Below are 16802 nucleotides of genomic sequence, written 5' to 3'. Positions count from 1 at the left end.
CGTCGTACAATAGGCTACTGTGCAGATAATCCAACAGTTTCTTCATTTTAGTCCAGTTATCCAGGTTGAGTAGATTACGCAGATTAAATACAGTTTCTCCAGCTGCTCCCAGGTCTCTGAACAGCTTTCCTTTGTAGAAAGTAATTCTTGCACTGGATGAGGATGTGTCTCACTGTTTCTCTGCCTCCACACTCACATTTACCATCCGGGTGTTTCCCAATCAGAGCCAGCCCACTCCTCAGCCCACAATGCCCAAGCCTCAACCTGGAAATAACTGAATCTTTCATTTTACAGTTAAAAGTGCATTTTCCTTTTTCCACTGAGCTCTGTATTGCAAAATAAGACCTCCCTTTCTTTTCAGTTCCCCATGCCCTCTGCCACATTTCTTTTGTTGACTTATTTATGATTACAGTGTATTCTGACAATCCATACTGTAAAGTGAGTTCTATACTTTCCTCCTGTACTGCCTTTTTTGCTAATTCATCTGCCACCTCATTACCCTCCACACCCATATGCGCCTGGGACCCAAAGAAAACCCACCTCACACCCTGCTCTGTGAATTCTGTACAAACTCTGGAAGATTTCTGACAGTAAGTACGGTCTAGACTTGGATTTGGTTTCTTTTATTGTTGTTAATACTGCTGCCGAATCACTGCATATAATTGATTACCCTTGTTTGTTATCCTCAACCCACCTAAGTGCCCATAATACTGCCATCATTTCTGCTGTGAATACTGACATGTGATCTGAAATCCTACATCCCTTTTTAAATCTTAATTCAGGTATGAAAACACCAAATGTCACTTTCCCGCTCCCTGGGTCCTTTGACCCATCAGTGTATATTTGTAAATAATCTCCCCATTCTTGTTGCAGGCGACTATTAACTTCCTTTATTATATCCCCTGATATCTTTCTCTTGCCATCATTCAGTATGTGCAGGTCAACTGCTGCTTCTTCTTCTTCCCTGTGGTTGATATCTGAGGTAGTTGTGTTGTGCTGCTGCCCCCTTGTGTTCATGTATTAATCTGCAGGACAAAATATTCAGACGTGGGCTACATAGAGCTCAGGGAACCTTAAAAGCAACAGGTTTTGGTCCCTTTATTAATTTTCCACTAGGGAATTATTACGTATTTTTTCGAATTTAATTTGAATTTAATAATACAATTAATATGAATAATTAATGATTTTATTGACAACATATTAGATGCTTTTGTGTTCTATGATGAAGTGTAACCACGATTCTTATTAAGATCCTACCTGCTTGTGTTGACATTGAATTGCAGAGTTAAGGACTGCACAAATAATATACAAAACAAAAAGTTTTGCATTTCAAACAGTGGAGTGAGGCTATGGAACAGTCTGAGTAAGGAGCTGAAACAATGTCCATGCTGCTGTGAGGCAACAGTGCTAACCACTAAGCCACCGTGCTGCCCAGTATGTAGAATAATTATTATATTGTTTAAGATAATATATATATATATATATATATATATATATATATATATATATATATATATATATATATATATATATATATATATATATATATATATATATATGTTGTATATGTATAATTGCTGTGGTAATAACAGGTATATATTTTTTTTTGATAAAGTAAAGCTTGCTGTTTTATTTCTTCTTATTTTTATTTTCAAGCAAAAATTGAAATAGAAATAAGGGGTAGGACCTAATACGTTTTTACTTCTTCATACTCCTTTTCGGGCATGGATGTTTATTTCCCTTTGATTTTGTTTATGGACTGTTTATTTGTATTCTTTTTTTGTTTTGTGAAATTGTTTTTTCTGTTTTCTGTTTTTGTATGCTCGAAATAAAGATTTCAATTAAATAAAAAATAAAAAATTCAATTCAATGTTGAAAGTCATCACACTCATAAAATACAGATATTACTGGGTGGTTCTAGATTCTTGTATAAGACAGCAAATTCTGACTGTCTTGGATTCAAGAACATTTACAAAAATACAGTAATTATTTTCTTACTGACCAATTGAATGACACTGATTGTCTCAAGCAGGAGTAGCTGTCCAGGGTTGGGATATACTAGCCACCAAGTGAGGAGTCAGTTCCTCTGCCCCCACTATTTCCACCTTTAAGTCTCTTAAAGACTCACATCTATTCACTAGCTTTGCCAGGCCCCTAATCCTGTCATTTCTTGTATCTGTGTTTTTAGGTCAAATCTGTGATTCATTTGTTGTCACTGAATGTTCTTTATTTATTTAATTATTATGATCATGTACAGCACTTTGGTCAGTAATATCTCTGTTTTAAATTTGCTTTATGAATACATTTTATTTACTTACCTACTGAGAATTATGACTGAAGGAACATGAAAAAAATTGCCTGGACTACACACTTGGGTCAGAGCTTGATAGCAGGATGTACGAAATGCGATACAAATACTTGATTTTTTTTCTTTAGTGTTATGGTTATGTCTGTAATTTTTTCAAATCTTGTTGCGGTTTCAACTTTATCTTGAGACACTTTGATAAGTTATTGCTGTCATGCAATCAAAACCTGTTTAATACTCAAACAAACAGCTGAAAACACAACATTTTTGAATCGTTTAAGTTTATTTGATGCGATTAATTTGATGCAATACCCTCCTTTATTTCATGTTTAATTCTGTTTTGTGGCTTACAAAATAATGTAGTCAAGCTGTACTTTAATGATACATATTATTGCCTTTGACAAAATTATTACATAACATCCAAAGCTGTTTATTACGGAGCCCTTGAGGTGACATGGAAATTATTATTTTTATCTCGTGCGCACGACTTTTTATGTCGTGCGCACCACTTTTTATCTCGTGCGCACGACTTACTGAAAAGTCGTGCGCACGAGATAAAAAGTCGTGCGCACGACTTTTTATCTCGTGCGCACGACTTTTTAGTCAGTGAGAACAGAACACTGGATTGAATAGGAAGGAAGGCCAAAAGGAAACCCCCAAAAGTGACATATCCGCTCACTTCAACATATACAGCTATTGATGCCAAGCATTTATCTAGTCGTCGAAGTCCGATCTCGGGAAACTGGCTTCACAAACGACGTTTTAAAAGTGGAACTATTTCCAGAGGCGGAGTTGTCACAAAGTGCTTTGACATTGTCACGTGAGCGTGCTGGACCAATCAGAGTGGCCGCTGGTCCAAGATCGCTGCCTACAGTGCTGATTTTATTTGTAGAAATAAGCTTTAAATTGCACTAAAATGACTACAAACAATGTTATATGTAAACGAAAATTAATCTGAATTATAAACCTAAGAGACCTGCTGAAACAGTGATAATTCTGTCATTAGACAGAACATTAGACAGTGATGATTCTTTTTATCTCGTGCGCACGACTTTTCAGTAAGTCGTGCGCACGACATAAAAAGTGGTGCGCACGAGATAAAAAGTGGTGCGCACGACATAAAAAGTGGTGCGCACGAGATAAAAAGTGGTGCGCACGACATAAAAAGTCGTGCGCACGAGATAAAAATAATAATTTCCATGTCACCTCAAGGGCTCCGTAGTTTATAAAACCTTTGTGATGTGTTGGACAAAATACCACAGAGATATAATGCAAAAGTTGCCTCTTTAACATGTTATTGCAGCTGCATTCACAGCAGCTGTTTTTATGGGTGGAATCAGCTTGATTGACTCCACCCCTGTCCCCTGTGGGGTGGGCATCTGGTGAAATTGATGTGATGCACCTTAGTTATACCCAATTATGAGGGATAGCAAATGCAGCATAATGTGATAATGTGACATGAATATAAGCACTCAGTCGCAGATTTTTTTTCTACCTAATATTCCCCCCTAAAATTAATGTTTGCTGCTACTGCTGAAGCTCTAATGTGGACAACCATGGAGTGTGAACTGCTGGACCATTTTCTCCATGCCTACACAAGTAGGTTTGTATTTTGCGGTTTTACACTCTGCCTCTGTGGGCCAGTACTCGATCCACGTCCTCTCACCAAGCACATACTGATACCTGATGTAAAGATGGAAAATAAGGAAAAATTGTTAAATTGTTTAAATATCAATAACATACAAAAATGGCAAACACAGGAGAAAAAGACACGTCAAACTTACGATTGACTATTTTCATCAGTGAAAATATCCCTGGACGTCCCCATGACGAGATAGGTCTTGCCTGTTGCGAGAGCTAAAGCTTCTCTGCAGTGCCGGTAACTGAGAAAAATGCGTTGTTTTTCCTGGGGACCAACATCAGAACTTCCTGTGGGGAGATGGAGAAAGAAGATACTTAAAGCTTCCATATGTAAGAATTACCCATTAAAATATCAACAGGTCAACCAGTTGATAGAAAGTGTCATTGATCCGCTCTGAAACACTGCATTGATGAGTCGTGATGCCCCAGCATATTGTAATAACACATTTTTATCCTACTACAAATGAAATAAATAATCGTAGGGCCTGGTAAACCTGGATACAGTGAGATGAAGAGAGGGACACTTATTTACTCTATTTACACCCCTGGACAGGTCTCCAGTCCATTGCAGGGTTACACATATAGACAACCAAAGTCATAGTCCTTGCTGTTACACAAGGGCATCACTGTATCTCTACATTCACTGATATGAACATGGATTTTGCCTGGTGGAGTGGCATTTGTTTGGGGAGGGGAGCTTGATTACTCTGCCATTATTTAGGCTGACAATTTTTTTTTCTTTTCTGTTAACTTAAAACACTTTTGGGATGCCAGCTTAATGCAAATAGAGTAGTAGTTAAGAAGGATTGAGGCAGTTTGTCAGTTTTTAATTAAACCCACCTTCTTTGATGGCATGGAGTACTTGCATAGTGTAAATGTCAGTGGACAAACCATCGGTAAACTCATTCAGTCTTACTTTGTACGCTGAGGACACAGAAGTTGCAGATCATCAGTTCACTTACTTGTACTCAAACAGTTTTTCTGCAAAAAATACATTTGCATTAACACTTACCAAAATCTGTTCTGCTGTTCACTTGGGTCTCACAGATCTTAGCTGTGCGATCACCATTGTCAATGTTGCCTTTCTTCTGCATGCTGCAGTTCTCTGGAAGCACACAGTAGACACACAGACCTAATTAATCATGTAAAATCCAATGCTGCCTTAAAAAAAAAAAAAAAAAAAACTGCTGCAACCTGAAAGATTTTACTTTCTACTGGACTTTATTTCTCCTCCTGACACTGACGGAAGCCTAGTGTTTTATATTATGCAACAGTGTTCAGAAAACAACTGCTATAATGGAAAATGAGATTAAAAATAAATTTACAATTCTTATGTTTTCACTTTTATTTCTTTGCAGACAACAGGAATTGAACATATTTCAGGTTTTCAACTTAGTTTAATTTACCGTACATCAATTTTTGTATTCGACCTACAACACATTCCAAGTTGGGACAATAAAGCTTTTAGCACTTTATAATATTGCTGTTCCTTCTTGAAACGCTTAAATGGACTTCTGGCAGTGGACATACCAAACAGTTAAGTGTTTCCGTTGATATTTTGAACGATTCACTCCACAAACAAAGCTTAGGTGACCTAATTGACATAAAGTGAGCTAATCCGCCACACGTTCTCTGTTTGAGACGGGTCAGACCCGCAGGTAGACGAGCTCAGTAAACTTCTCATTCCTCAGCAAAGCCTTTGTAAAGTGTGCTGAATAGGGTTTGTGTTGTCTTGTTGAAAAACTAATGAAGGCCCTCAAAAATGTCATCTTGAAGGCAGCAGAAGATGCTCTAAAATCTACTTTTCTGCATTAATACTGCCATCACAGAAGTGTCAAAGATCTTCCACAAAGTCACTGACACCATGTGTAGCTGTGAGCAGCCTGGGCGGTGATTCTCATATCTGTTGGGAGCACACAATGTACATTTCTTTTTCCAAAAAGTACATAAATTAAAGATCTGGAACACAGATTCATCTGAATACATGACAGGTTTCCAGCATGTGACAATCAATTTCAATTCTGTTTTTATTTATTTTATTTACATTTACGTAATGTCCCAACTTTTAAAAATGGGTTTACATAATTGCGCTTTGCCCTGGTCTGATCCGCTTTGACCTTCTAGTAGCAATATTCCACAGTCCCATCATCACGCGTTTACCTTCAGCGCAAGTGCATTCATCATCTCTGCAGAGACGCAGTAGTTGTCCGCCTGTCCTCTCTGGATGGTAGAATTTCACACAATGTGACTCTGCATTGTAAGATAAAGTTTTTTTTTAACTCAGCTGCAGAACTGTGGTACTTTTGAACATGTAAAAACATTTCTTTCTTCACCTGGACACCTTGGTAGAGAAGAGTATTCCACTAGTATTGTTATGGCAAGGATAAATGTTTTTTTTACAAGTACAGTATCTGTCAGACATACCATTGCTCTCTTGATGACTGTTGAACTCATAGACAGACACAGCAGCTGGTTGTAATACACCCACTTTCAACTTCTGATGTATCCTAAAAGTGATCTGCTCAGGTTGTGTGTGTGAGACCTGCGGAGAGGTGCAAAGGAAAGGATGAACGAGTGAGCTACGTGGACAGACAGAAAATACTGCGATATCCTACTGTACCTTGTCCAGGTAGATGACGAGTGAGCTTCTCTCTGTCTCGCTGTTGTTTTCCTTATATTTTGCAATTGTGCGCGCCTGCCCTTTAGACAACTAAACATACACAGACACATTCATCCATGCTGTAAATATCTGAGTCTAACAACACGTTTACTACGGATAAACATGAATCCAGTGAACATCTTACTAGGTTGAGGTCTTTTGTATTAGCAGTGAAGCCCGTTAGCAAGGCAATATCCAAGGCTGACATGGTTGCATCGTGATATCTGTCCTTATATCTGCACACAACATCAAAATAATAATTAAAAACATACAAGACCCCTTTGTGAAACGTTGAATAGATAAATCCTGTGAAACTGTGCAGCTATAAACTGCTATGTTCTTTATACGTTATACTGAGACAGAGCAGGCCAGAGGGTCGACCGTTCAGCCTAAATCCAGCTACCTTGTGAACCAAATGTCTCTTTTAGAAACAGTGGCAGAAAGTGGACCAGCTAATCGATGATTCTCTACCGTAGGCTTGAGTCCACGGGAGTTTAAGCCTACACGGTTAAGACTTAAAGTAAACTAATATCTTTTAGAGCATTCTGTAGTTTACTTCATTGCTCTGTATTGCTACATGAGGAAAGGAGGCTAATATCAATATGTGGTCAATGCTCTTAGAGGGATCCTTAGAAATTTTGCAGCAGTGTTAAGCCATGAGTGGTATTAACACTCCTTCTGTGAGAGACCGAACTCGAGGAGAGCACCGCGCGCATGCGCACGTCTGCAACAGAGAGGATGGCGAATGTTTTTGCCAAGTGGATTTAAATGGTGAGGACTGCATCTGTTCAAGTCTGTTAAAAAATAAATAAATGACTTTATAAAGCCACATTTATTGTTTTAACTATTTAAAATCATATTTGAGCTAAATCAAAGCAACCTGTTCAGACTGTGAAAAAAATAAATGAAAATGCAGAGCGTGAAACATCTATCTAGTTGGAGGTGTGAACATGGACATACAGATCACACTTCAAACCTCCGTGTAAGACACTGGTCTTGGTGAGAGATTGTACCCTTTCAGTTACCATCAAACTAAAAATATGCAATCCTTGCATATAAAAATGCAGGTTATTGATGCGGTTTTTCAGTTTTCATTCAAGCTCGGTGATGAGTTCAGGGGTGATTTAGAGTCGTTCAACTGTTACCCACCGACCTGGGGTATAGGGTGAAAAGGACTACAAACAAACACCATGATTAGAAAGGTGTGTGTGTGTGTGTGTGTGTGTGTGTGTGTGTGTGTGTGTGTGTGTGTGTGTGTGTGTGTGTGTGTGTGTGTGTGTGTGTCTGTGTGTGTGTGTGTGTGTGTGTATATATATGCTGTACTTACAAAACCTCTATGTGCAGCTTGTATATCTTTTCATCTTCACCAATCTTCTCTAAAAATGTGCAACAAAAGAGTGGCTTACAATATCATTTTATATATATATAAAAGAAAAACCTATAAATAGGACGTACAGCACAATAGAAAGATAAGGTCCACAAACCTGGGATAAGCTGCACCGACAAGTTAAATTTCTGACAGTCACTGTCCTTTTCTTTAGGTAAAGTGTAATACAGTGACACCATCTATGACAGATTTAATTATATTTAAAGTTAGTTTGTAATCAAGAAGCATTCAGTCATCCTTCAGAGTATTCAGGTGCAGCTAAAAAAGGGGTAGGCAGATGACAAAAAAGACAGATATATAAATATTGCATTTTACTTACGGTCACTGTTGCTCCTCCTGGTCCTGTGGCTGTCACCTGAACATCCTGGTTTATGTCATTGACCTTTGTAGATTAAAATGAGGACACACACACGCAGATAAAACAAACATGCAGGAAGCACCGTGACTGACAATAATGAGTGTTAGCCTGTGAATGTGCATGTGCTCTCATATGGAGCTAGAACAGTCTCATAATTCACAAATGCACAGGACAAGTTTTACAAATGCACGGACCGATTTGCAAATACACACACCGTTTCACACGTGCACAGGACAAGTTTTACAAATGCACAGACCGATTTGCAAATACACACACAGTTTCACACGTGCACAGAACAATTCACACGTGCGTAGGACAAGATACACAAATGTATTTTTGATGCACACACAAATATAACCTGATTTACACATGTTTTTTTGTCTGTGAGCTGCGCTGGATTTGTGTGTGAGTTTTGAGACTCTCCTGACGTGACAAGATCCACACGTAGGTTTTTTTTAACACGGAAGGATCTGCAACCAATCAGATTAAAGGGGCGGATACACCTGCTGTTTGAGCTGCGTTAGCGCTGGTTTGTCGGGCTGATCAACCAGAGCCGTCAGGAGACTGCACTCCAAGTCCTGCCGATGCAGCAGCTGATGAGAAACAGCGGAGATATATATATATTTGAGGTGTCTTTCAGGAGAACAAGCCTGTTGACGGGGGTGAATATTGCTGCAGTCTCGTTCTGGCTCTGGCCGTGGGTGGCGCTGGTCCCGGTCAGACCAGCTGACCAGGGACCAGACACGGAGGTCAGAAACAAGCAGCTGTTATCCTCACATTTATGATGTGACATCGCCACCACACAGAGACAAACGTGTGTCAAAACAGCGGTGGCAGATCAACACAGTCCCGGTGCAGATAGAGTCGTGCATGGGAAGATGCAGCCGTGATGATGCTGGTCGGGGTTTAGTCCACCGATCATCAAACATCTGAGCTGAGGTTCTTCGGTTATCAGTCGACTGATACCGACGTTACTCCAGATATTTGGGTAAATTAATCTCCTGACATGCGCTGCTGCTCCACCTGCCGCTGCTCGTCCCCGCCAGGCAGCGCAGCAGCTCTCTGCTGTCTGTCTGGTTCTGAGCTGAATCAGCGGGACAGTAATACTTCGTGAAACCAAACGGAGCAAATATATAAAAATCTCCGCTGTTTTTCATCATCAGTTGCTGCATCGGCAGGACTTGGAGTGCAGTCTCCTGACGGCTCTGGTTGATCAGCCCGACAAACCAGCGCTAACGCAGCTCAAACAGCAGGTGTATCCGCCCCTTTAATCTGATTGGTTGCAGATCCTTCCGTGTTAAAAAAAACCTACGTGTGGATCTTGTCACGTCAGGAGAGTCTCAAAACTCACACACAAATCCAGCGCAGCTCACAGACAAAAAAACATGTGTAAATCAGGTTATATTTGTGTGTGCATCAAAAATACATTTGTGTATCTTGTCCTACGCACGTGTGAATTGTTCTGTGCACGTGTGAAACTGTGTGTGTATTTGCAAATCGGTCTGTGCATTTGTAAAACTTGTCCTGTGCACGTGTGAAACGGTGTGTGTATTTGCAAATCGGTCCGTGCATTTGTAAAACTTGTCCTGTGCATTTGTGAATTATGAGACTGTTCTAGCTCCATACTCTCACTTTAGATGTTCTTGTAGCGTAGTGGTTTTCCCTGTTTATGTTGTACTTGTCTGGTTTTGATCTGCCCGGCAACAAGATATCCACGTTCAGATTATAGTCTGCATCTTTGTCACTGGTCCAGTACTCTGCCACAGCCTGGTAAACTGTCAGGGTGGCCTGAGGAGGAAAACTATCAATATGTCAGTCCTGACGATCGACAGTACTTTGGCCTAATGCATCAGTACAGGGTCCACAGGAGATATCTGCTTACCTGAGTGGATCCATAGCTTCCTTGCTCTCTCTGCTGCTTATTCAACCACCTGACAACAGGTGCAGCTTCCTTAAAGGCCTTTGTTAACCAAAAACAGAGGGGTTTCCATTACTTATGCTTCATTAAATTTCCATGTTTAAAAAAAATAACTCAAACAAAACATGTGATGACAGGCTGTCAGAGGTTAATATCATCTACACATTATTCCTTGAACCGCCACCTTACTGTGGTGGAGGGGTTTGTGTGACCGAGTGATCCTAGGAGCTATGTTGTCGGGGGCACTTATGCCCCTGGTAGGGTCTCCCATGGCAAACAGGTCCTGGGTGACGGGCCAGACTAACAGCGGTTCACAAAGCCAATCATGGATAATACAAGAACAAGGACAGTTACGTCGCCCGGATCGGCGTCACCGGGGCCCCGCCCTGGAGCCAGGCCTGGGGTTGGGGCTCGTTGGCGAGCGCCTGGTGGCCGGGTCTTTGCCCGTGGGACCCGGCCGGGCTCAGCCCGAAACGGTGACGTGGGCCCGCCTTCCTGTAGGCCCACCACCCGCAGGAAGGTCCATGAAAGGCTGGTGCATTGTGGGCTGGGTAGCAGCCGTGGCGGGGTGCCTCGACGACCCAATCCCTGGACCAAAACCCTCATAGTGGGGACATGGAATGTCACCTCGCTGGGGGGGAAGGAGCCAGAGCTTGTGCGTGAGGTTGAGAGATACCGGCTAGAGATAGTCGGGCTCACCTCCACACATAGCTTGGGCTCTGGAACCCAACTCCTTGAAAGGGGCTGGACCCTCCACTACTCTGGAGTTGCCCAGGGTGAGAGGCGGCGGGCTGGTGTGGGCTTGGTTATAGCCCGCCAGCTCAGTCGCCATGTGTTGGAGTTCACCCCGGTGAACGAGAGGGTCGCTTCCCTGCGCCTTCGGGTCGGGAAAAGGTCTCTCACTGTTGTTTGTGAGGAGTACTTGAAAGTGCTCCAACTGGGGACTCCATTGTTCTACTGGGGGACTTCAACGCTCACGTGGGCAATGACAGCGATACCTGGAGAGGCGTGATTGGGAGGAGCGGCCTCCCCGATCTGAACCAGAGCGGTGTTTTGTTGTTGGACTTCTGTGCTAGTCGCAGTTTGTCCATAACGAACACCATGTTCAAGCATAAGGGTGTCCATCAGTGCACGTGGCACCAGGACACCCTAGGCAGGAGGTCAATGATCTACTTTGTTGTCGTTTCATCTGACCTTCGGCCGCATGTCTTGGACACTCGGGTGAAGAGAGGGGCTGAGCTGTCAACTGATCACCACCTGGTGGTGAGTTGGATGCGCTGGCGGAGGGGGAGGTTGGACAGACCGGGCAGACTCAAACGGATTGTGAGGGTCTGTTGGGAACATCTGGCTGAGCCCTCTGTCAGGGACATCTTCAACTCTCACCTCCGAGAGAACTTCTCTCGGATCCCGGGGGAGGCGGGGGACATTGAGTCCGAGTGGACCATGTTCTCTGCCTCCATTGTCGACGCGGTGGTTCGAAGTTGTGGACGCAAGGTCTCCGGTGCCTGTCGTGGCGGCAATCCTAGAACCCGGTGGTGGACACCGGAAGTACAGGATGCCGTCAGACTGAAGAAGGAGTCCTACCGGGCTATGTTGGCCGGTGGGACTCCTGACGCAGTAGATAGGTACCGGCAGGCCAAGCGAGCCGCGGCTTGGGCAGTCCTGGAGGCAAAAACTCGGGTCTGGGAGGAGTTCGGGGAGGCCATGGAGGAAGACTTTCGGTCGGCCTCGAGGAAATTGTGCTCGAGGGTTCATGGGAATTTGCCCAACCAGTCTACATGTGTTTTGTGGATCTGGAGAAGGCATTTGACCGTGTCCCTCGTGCCATTCTGTGGGGGGTGCTGAGTGAGTATGGAGTCCGGGGCCCTCTATTAAGGGCTGTCCGGTCTCTGTATGATCGAAGCAAGAGTTTGGTTCGCATTGCCGGCAGTAGATCAGACTTGTTCCCGGTGCATGTTGGACTCCGGCAGGGCTGCCCTTTGTCACCGGTCCTGTTCATAATTTTTATGGACAGGATTTCTAGGCGCAGCCAGGGGCCGGAGGGGATCCGGTTTGGGAACCACAGGATTTCGTCTCTGCTTTTTGCGGATGATGTTGTCCTGTTGGCTTCATCGGACCAGGACCTTCAGCATGTGCTGGGGCGGTTTGAGGCCGAGTGCGACGCGGCAGGGATGAGAATCAGCACCTCCAAATCCGAGGCCATGGTTCTCCACCGGAAAAGGGTGGCATGCCTTCTCCGGGTGGGTGGAGAAGTCCTGCCTCAGGTGGAGGAGTTCAAGTATCTCGGGATCTTGTTCACGAGTGAGGGGACGATGGAGCGTGAGGTTGACAGGTGGATCGGTGCAGCGTCCGCAGTTATGCGGTCGATGTACCGGACCGTCGTGGTGAAGAGGGAGCTGAGTCGAAAGGCGAAGCTCTCGACTTACCGGTCAAGTTACGCACCTACCCTCACCTATGGTTATGAACTTTGGGTAGTGACCGAAAGGACAAGATCGCGGATACAAGCGGCCGAGATGAGTTTCCTCCGCAGGGTGGCTGGACGCTCCCTTAGAGATAGGGTGAGGAGTTCGGTCACCCGGGAGGAGCTCGGAGTCGAGCCGCTGCTCCTTCACATTGAGAGGAGTCAGCTGAAGTGGCTTGGGCATCTGTATCGGATGCCTCCTGGACGCCTCCCTAGGGAGGTGTTCCAGGCATGTCCCACCGGGAGGAGACCCCGGGGAAGACCCAGGACACGCTGGAGAGACTATGTCTCTCCAGCGTGTCCTGGGAACGCCTCGGACTCCCCCTGGAAGGAAGAAGTGTCTGGGGTGAAGGAAGTCTGGGCATCCCTGCTGAGGCTGCTGCCCCCTGCGACCCGGGAACGGACAAGCGGAAGAAGATGAGTGAGTGAGTGAGTGAGTGAGTGAGTGAGTGAGACATTATTCATACCGTCGGCGAGGCATACTCACCCTGGACTTGACCAGTGCCAGAAGAGCATATGCTGTAGCCTCCACAGTGTAAACACGTCCCTGAGGCACAGGCCAGTGGGATAAATCTGAGGAAGACACAAACATTTCTGCATCCCCAAAGCAAATCCAAACCTTAAAGGCATTGAAGTGAACTTGCATTTACTGGTGAATCCATCTGGTTAAAGAATTGGGGGGGTTTCCAGCATAAAATCTTAGTAAGTGCTGATCGAAACCAAACAGAGCACCAATAAGATGTGTTCTGTTCATTCACACTGTCGTAGGTTGAAATTACATCCGTGGTTGAAAATGATAAAGAGAATAAAATGTGGAACAACATTTAACCACAGTTGGATAAGAAACAGCTTGATCAGATAGTTTCAAACTGTTCTGAACAGATGAACAGCATACACTATAATTACCACAATTGTGATTGTGAAAGGTCCCATTGTGTCTACGAATACTGTACAGTGAGCGAAAATAACTGAGTCAAATTCCATGTCTTGTCTGACCTGACCTGGCCAATAAACATGATTCTGACATTCTAAATACATATGGTTAAAATCCTGTTTATAACACACAGTTTCTTGTTGCTCGACAGACATGCTATTTGAATTTGTGCTAGTGCATTTATATTTCTTTATCACCGTCTCACTGTGCTGATGTGTGGTTGTGTGAGTGCACCTGGAGAAGCAAATCTGTGGAGGATCTCCAGGTTCAGTTTGTTTTCATTGGCCAAGGCATATGATGCCATGGTGATGGCGTAAGGGTTGACTAAGCTCGGCAGGCGCTTCACCAGGTAGGCCACTGCCCTGTCCATGTGACCTTGAAGACTCTGGACAGAGTTAGAAGGGGGTGGTTGTTAGCGTTTAATCAGTGACATCAACAGCTCTATCAGCCCAGTGACGACTGAACTTTTGTATCATCTAATCAACATATTAAAAAAGTGAAAGAAAAGACAAAACTTCTTACACGGAGCGTGGCAGCACATGTTGTGCGTGACTCCTGCATAGCAATGAGGCAAAAGGCTGTCATGGAGGCATCAGACTCTGTGCTCTCGACACCTCCCTATGGATGCAAACAATAAAGCATTGCGTTTACACCAGCTGTCACTAACTTAGTGATCAACTGAAGGATTTTTGTTAAAAGCGGAGTGTGCACCATCATCTCTCGGTTGGATACTCCCCCAACTTCTTCAAACAAGCCGCTAGGTTGCTGTGTTTTGAGGATCAGGAACTTGACAGCGTCACAGATAACAGACCTTTGCACTCCCACCAGGTTGTAGGCCATGGCGAACACTTTGACAACGTAAGCTGTCAGCCTTTTAAAGGAGAGGAGATGGTGCAGGAGATTAGGTTAATTTCTGTGCAAATAAACATATCAAATTAAATAATTTTTTTTATTTTGAAGGGGGGGGGGGTTACCATACGTAAGTAAGTGTCACGTCGCTGGGCTAACAGATGTTATCCGTTTGTCTGTGTAACATGATCTGTGCTGTACATCCATGCACCCACACAGACCTTGTTACACGAAAACAGTTCATAAATTAATGCATAAGTGATGGCATTTAACATTTAGATGGCAAAAAATAGACTCATGGTCCTAATTCTGAGTATCTGTCGGCTCCATCATCAATTTTTCCCTGATCCTCCAAAAGTCAGGGGGCCGGGGACTGCTATCTACAACAGGAAAGGCTAAACACTCAATTATCATCATGCCCCATATAATTAAGAAAAAAAATCCTTTAAAAATACAATGTCAGATCATTCGTGGGTGGATGTTTAAACATTGTCTTCAGGGGAGCACTGGTGCATGTTTGCCAGCCTTACCAGGTGCTGCTTGGACGAGCAAGATATCCTCCAAAAGATCCATCCTTCTTACGGTATGCAAGTTGGTTCTGAAAACCTGATTATAAGAAAGCAAAAACCTTGACTGGTGTTTGATTTGATTTGATTTGTTTATTTGCACAACATAAAAAAAACGGTACAAAAGTTTAAATGAACATAAAAAGCATGAAAATATGTGCAGGTGAGAAAGGAAGCCCTAAATGGGCTTATTCAAAGTTCTCACCAAGAAAATACATTGTATTGAAATAATAGCAAGAACAAAAAACAAAAAACAAAAAAAAAACAGCGTTCCAAAAAGATGGATATAAACAGACAATTTCTCGGTGTGCACGTGCAGAAGTGAGTCCACATTAAGTGGAAGCACTTCTAGACGCTTGATCAATAAGGCTGGTCTTCAATCTCTGTTTAAAACTATTAATAGACAGTGAAGATTTTGCGATAAGTATATGAGAGTTCCAGAGTGAGGCACCTCTGTCTTTGATGGAGAACTGACTGCTATTGGTACGACTGAATGAAGAATGGAGATCCTCAAATTGTCTGGTATTATAGTTATGAATTTGTGAATTGGTCTTAAAAAAATCTTTGAAAGTACTTGGAAGCATATTTGCAAGATAAGTGCATTTGTAAATGAAAGCACATGATTGGAGTATGTTACTATCATAGATGGATAATAAATTTAATTTTTTAAACAAAGGGGCAGATGGGGCCAAATAGGAGGCAGAAGTAGCTATTCTTACAAATTTCTTTTGAGTAATGAGTAATTTGTGTAAATTTGATGAATATGTACTTGCCCAAACAATGTTGCCATAAATGAGATAAGGATAAATTAAACTGTAATAAAGAGTAACGAGACAAGCCTGATGGACCAAACTTTGAGAACTCTGATTCTTCTGATGATACTAAGGGATCTAGAGATTTTGTTAGTTACAGAATGTATATGCTCTTTCCAGGACAAATTCTCATCCACAAAGTGTTCAAACTCTGTTCTTATTCTTGTGATGATGACACATTTGAAATCAGCTGGTCTAATATTTTGACCGAGCAAAGAATCTTTTCTGATAGAGCAGCTCGCATGTCGAGGAGGGCCTTTAAAGAAATGTCAAGGATAGCTGTGCTGATAAATAATAATAAATCTAAAACCCACCAGTTCTGATGAGTTGCAAGACTTCATAGCGTCTGTCAATGCCCACAGCATCCCACTGGTTGGTTTTGTCCAAATAAGTGGCAGCAATGACAGGCATGGTCATGTGGATCATGTTTTCCTCTCCACAGCCGGACGGTTCGTAGATCAGACTTGTCATCGGCCCTCCATCAATAGTGTTTGTCAGCTCTTCTCCAGGATGTTTTCCTGCAAGCGTTTCCACAGCCATCAGGACTATGATTAGATATACGGAAACAAAGTGGACTGTGTGTCCTTTGTAAGTGTTGTTTAAAGATAATAAGGGGGAAAAAAACAATTAAAGGGGACCTATTATGAAAAACACGTTTTTTCTTGTTTTAACATATATAAAGTGGTCTCCCCTCACCCTGCCAACACAGAGAAGATGAAATCCCATGAAATTCTGCAAGGTCTGTACCCCCGGAGGATCCTTCCAGTGTCATGTGACTTCTACGAGGCGTTCAGAATCTGCGCCTATGGTGACGTCACCATAGGCGCAGAGGTTTGGCCACCGCTGCTGAAACCACACCCACAACTAACTCCGCCGGCTGGAGCTCCGCCATTGTTTAGAAGCGAGGCTGTT

The 16802-nt window shown here is 43.0% G+C and overlaps 1 protein-coding gene across 6 annotated transcripts in view; it reads right to left on the bottom strand.

Moving 5' to 3' along the window:
* Positions 1 to 2579: 2579 nt before the first annotated feature.
* Positions 2580 to 16802, bottom strand: part of LOC133443784 (complement C3-like) — a 35278-nt gene continuing 21055 nt past the window's right edge. The window contains exons 25-43 of one of the 6 annotated variants that reach the window (XM_061721020.1): positions 16205 to 16408; positions 15043 to 15118; positions 14375 to 14534; positions 14186 to 14281; positions 13898 to 14048; positions 13217 to 13302; positions 10233 to 10310; positions 9983 to 10138; positions 8312 to 8374; positions 8090 to 8171; positions 7933 to 7981; positions 6751 to 6841; positions 6567 to 6656; positions 6371 to 6488; positions 6107 to 6196; positions 4959 to 5051; positions 4787 to 4870; positions 4090 to 4234; positions 2580 to 3981 (exon numbers count right to left, since the gene is read on the bottom strand). In XM_061721020.1, coding sequence (XP_061577004.1) covers positions 3897 to 3981; positions 4090 to 4234; positions 4787 to 4870; positions 4959 to 5051; positions 6107 to 6196; positions 6371 to 6488; positions 6567 to 6656; positions 6751 to 6841; positions 7933 to 7981; positions 8090 to 8171; positions 8312 to 8374; positions 9983 to 10138; positions 10233 to 10310; positions 13217 to 13302; positions 13898 to 14048; positions 14186 to 14281; positions 14375 to 14534; positions 15043 to 15118; positions 16205 to 16408 — 1997 coding nt within the window. In that variant the 3' untranslated portion in view covers positions 2580 to 3896. Of the gene's footprint in view, positions 3989 to 4089; positions 4235 to 4786; positions 4871 to 4958; positions 5052 to 6106; positions 6197 to 6370; positions 6489 to 6566; positions 6657 to 6750; positions 6842 to 7932; positions 7982 to 8089; positions 8172 to 8311; positions 8375 to 9982; positions 10139 to 10232; positions 10311 to 13216; positions 13303 to 13897; positions 14049 to 14185; positions 14282 to 14374; positions 14535 to 15042; positions 15119 to 16204; positions 16409 to 16802 lie in introns of those variants that run through there. The other 5 variants (XM_061721010.1, XM_061721028.1, XM_061721052.1 and 2 more) reach the window with 5 other exon arrangements.

The sequence above is a fragment of the Cololabis saira genome, chromosome 1, assembly GCF_033807715.1.
Source record: "Cololabis saira isolate AMF1-May2022 chromosome 1, fColSai1.1, whole genome shotgun sequence".
NCBI classification, from domain to species: domain Eukaryota; kingdom Metazoa; phylum Chordata; class Actinopteri; order Beloniformes; family Belonidae; genus Cololabis; species Cololabis saira.
This window is presented reverse-complemented; position numbering and strand designations above follow the sequence as displayed.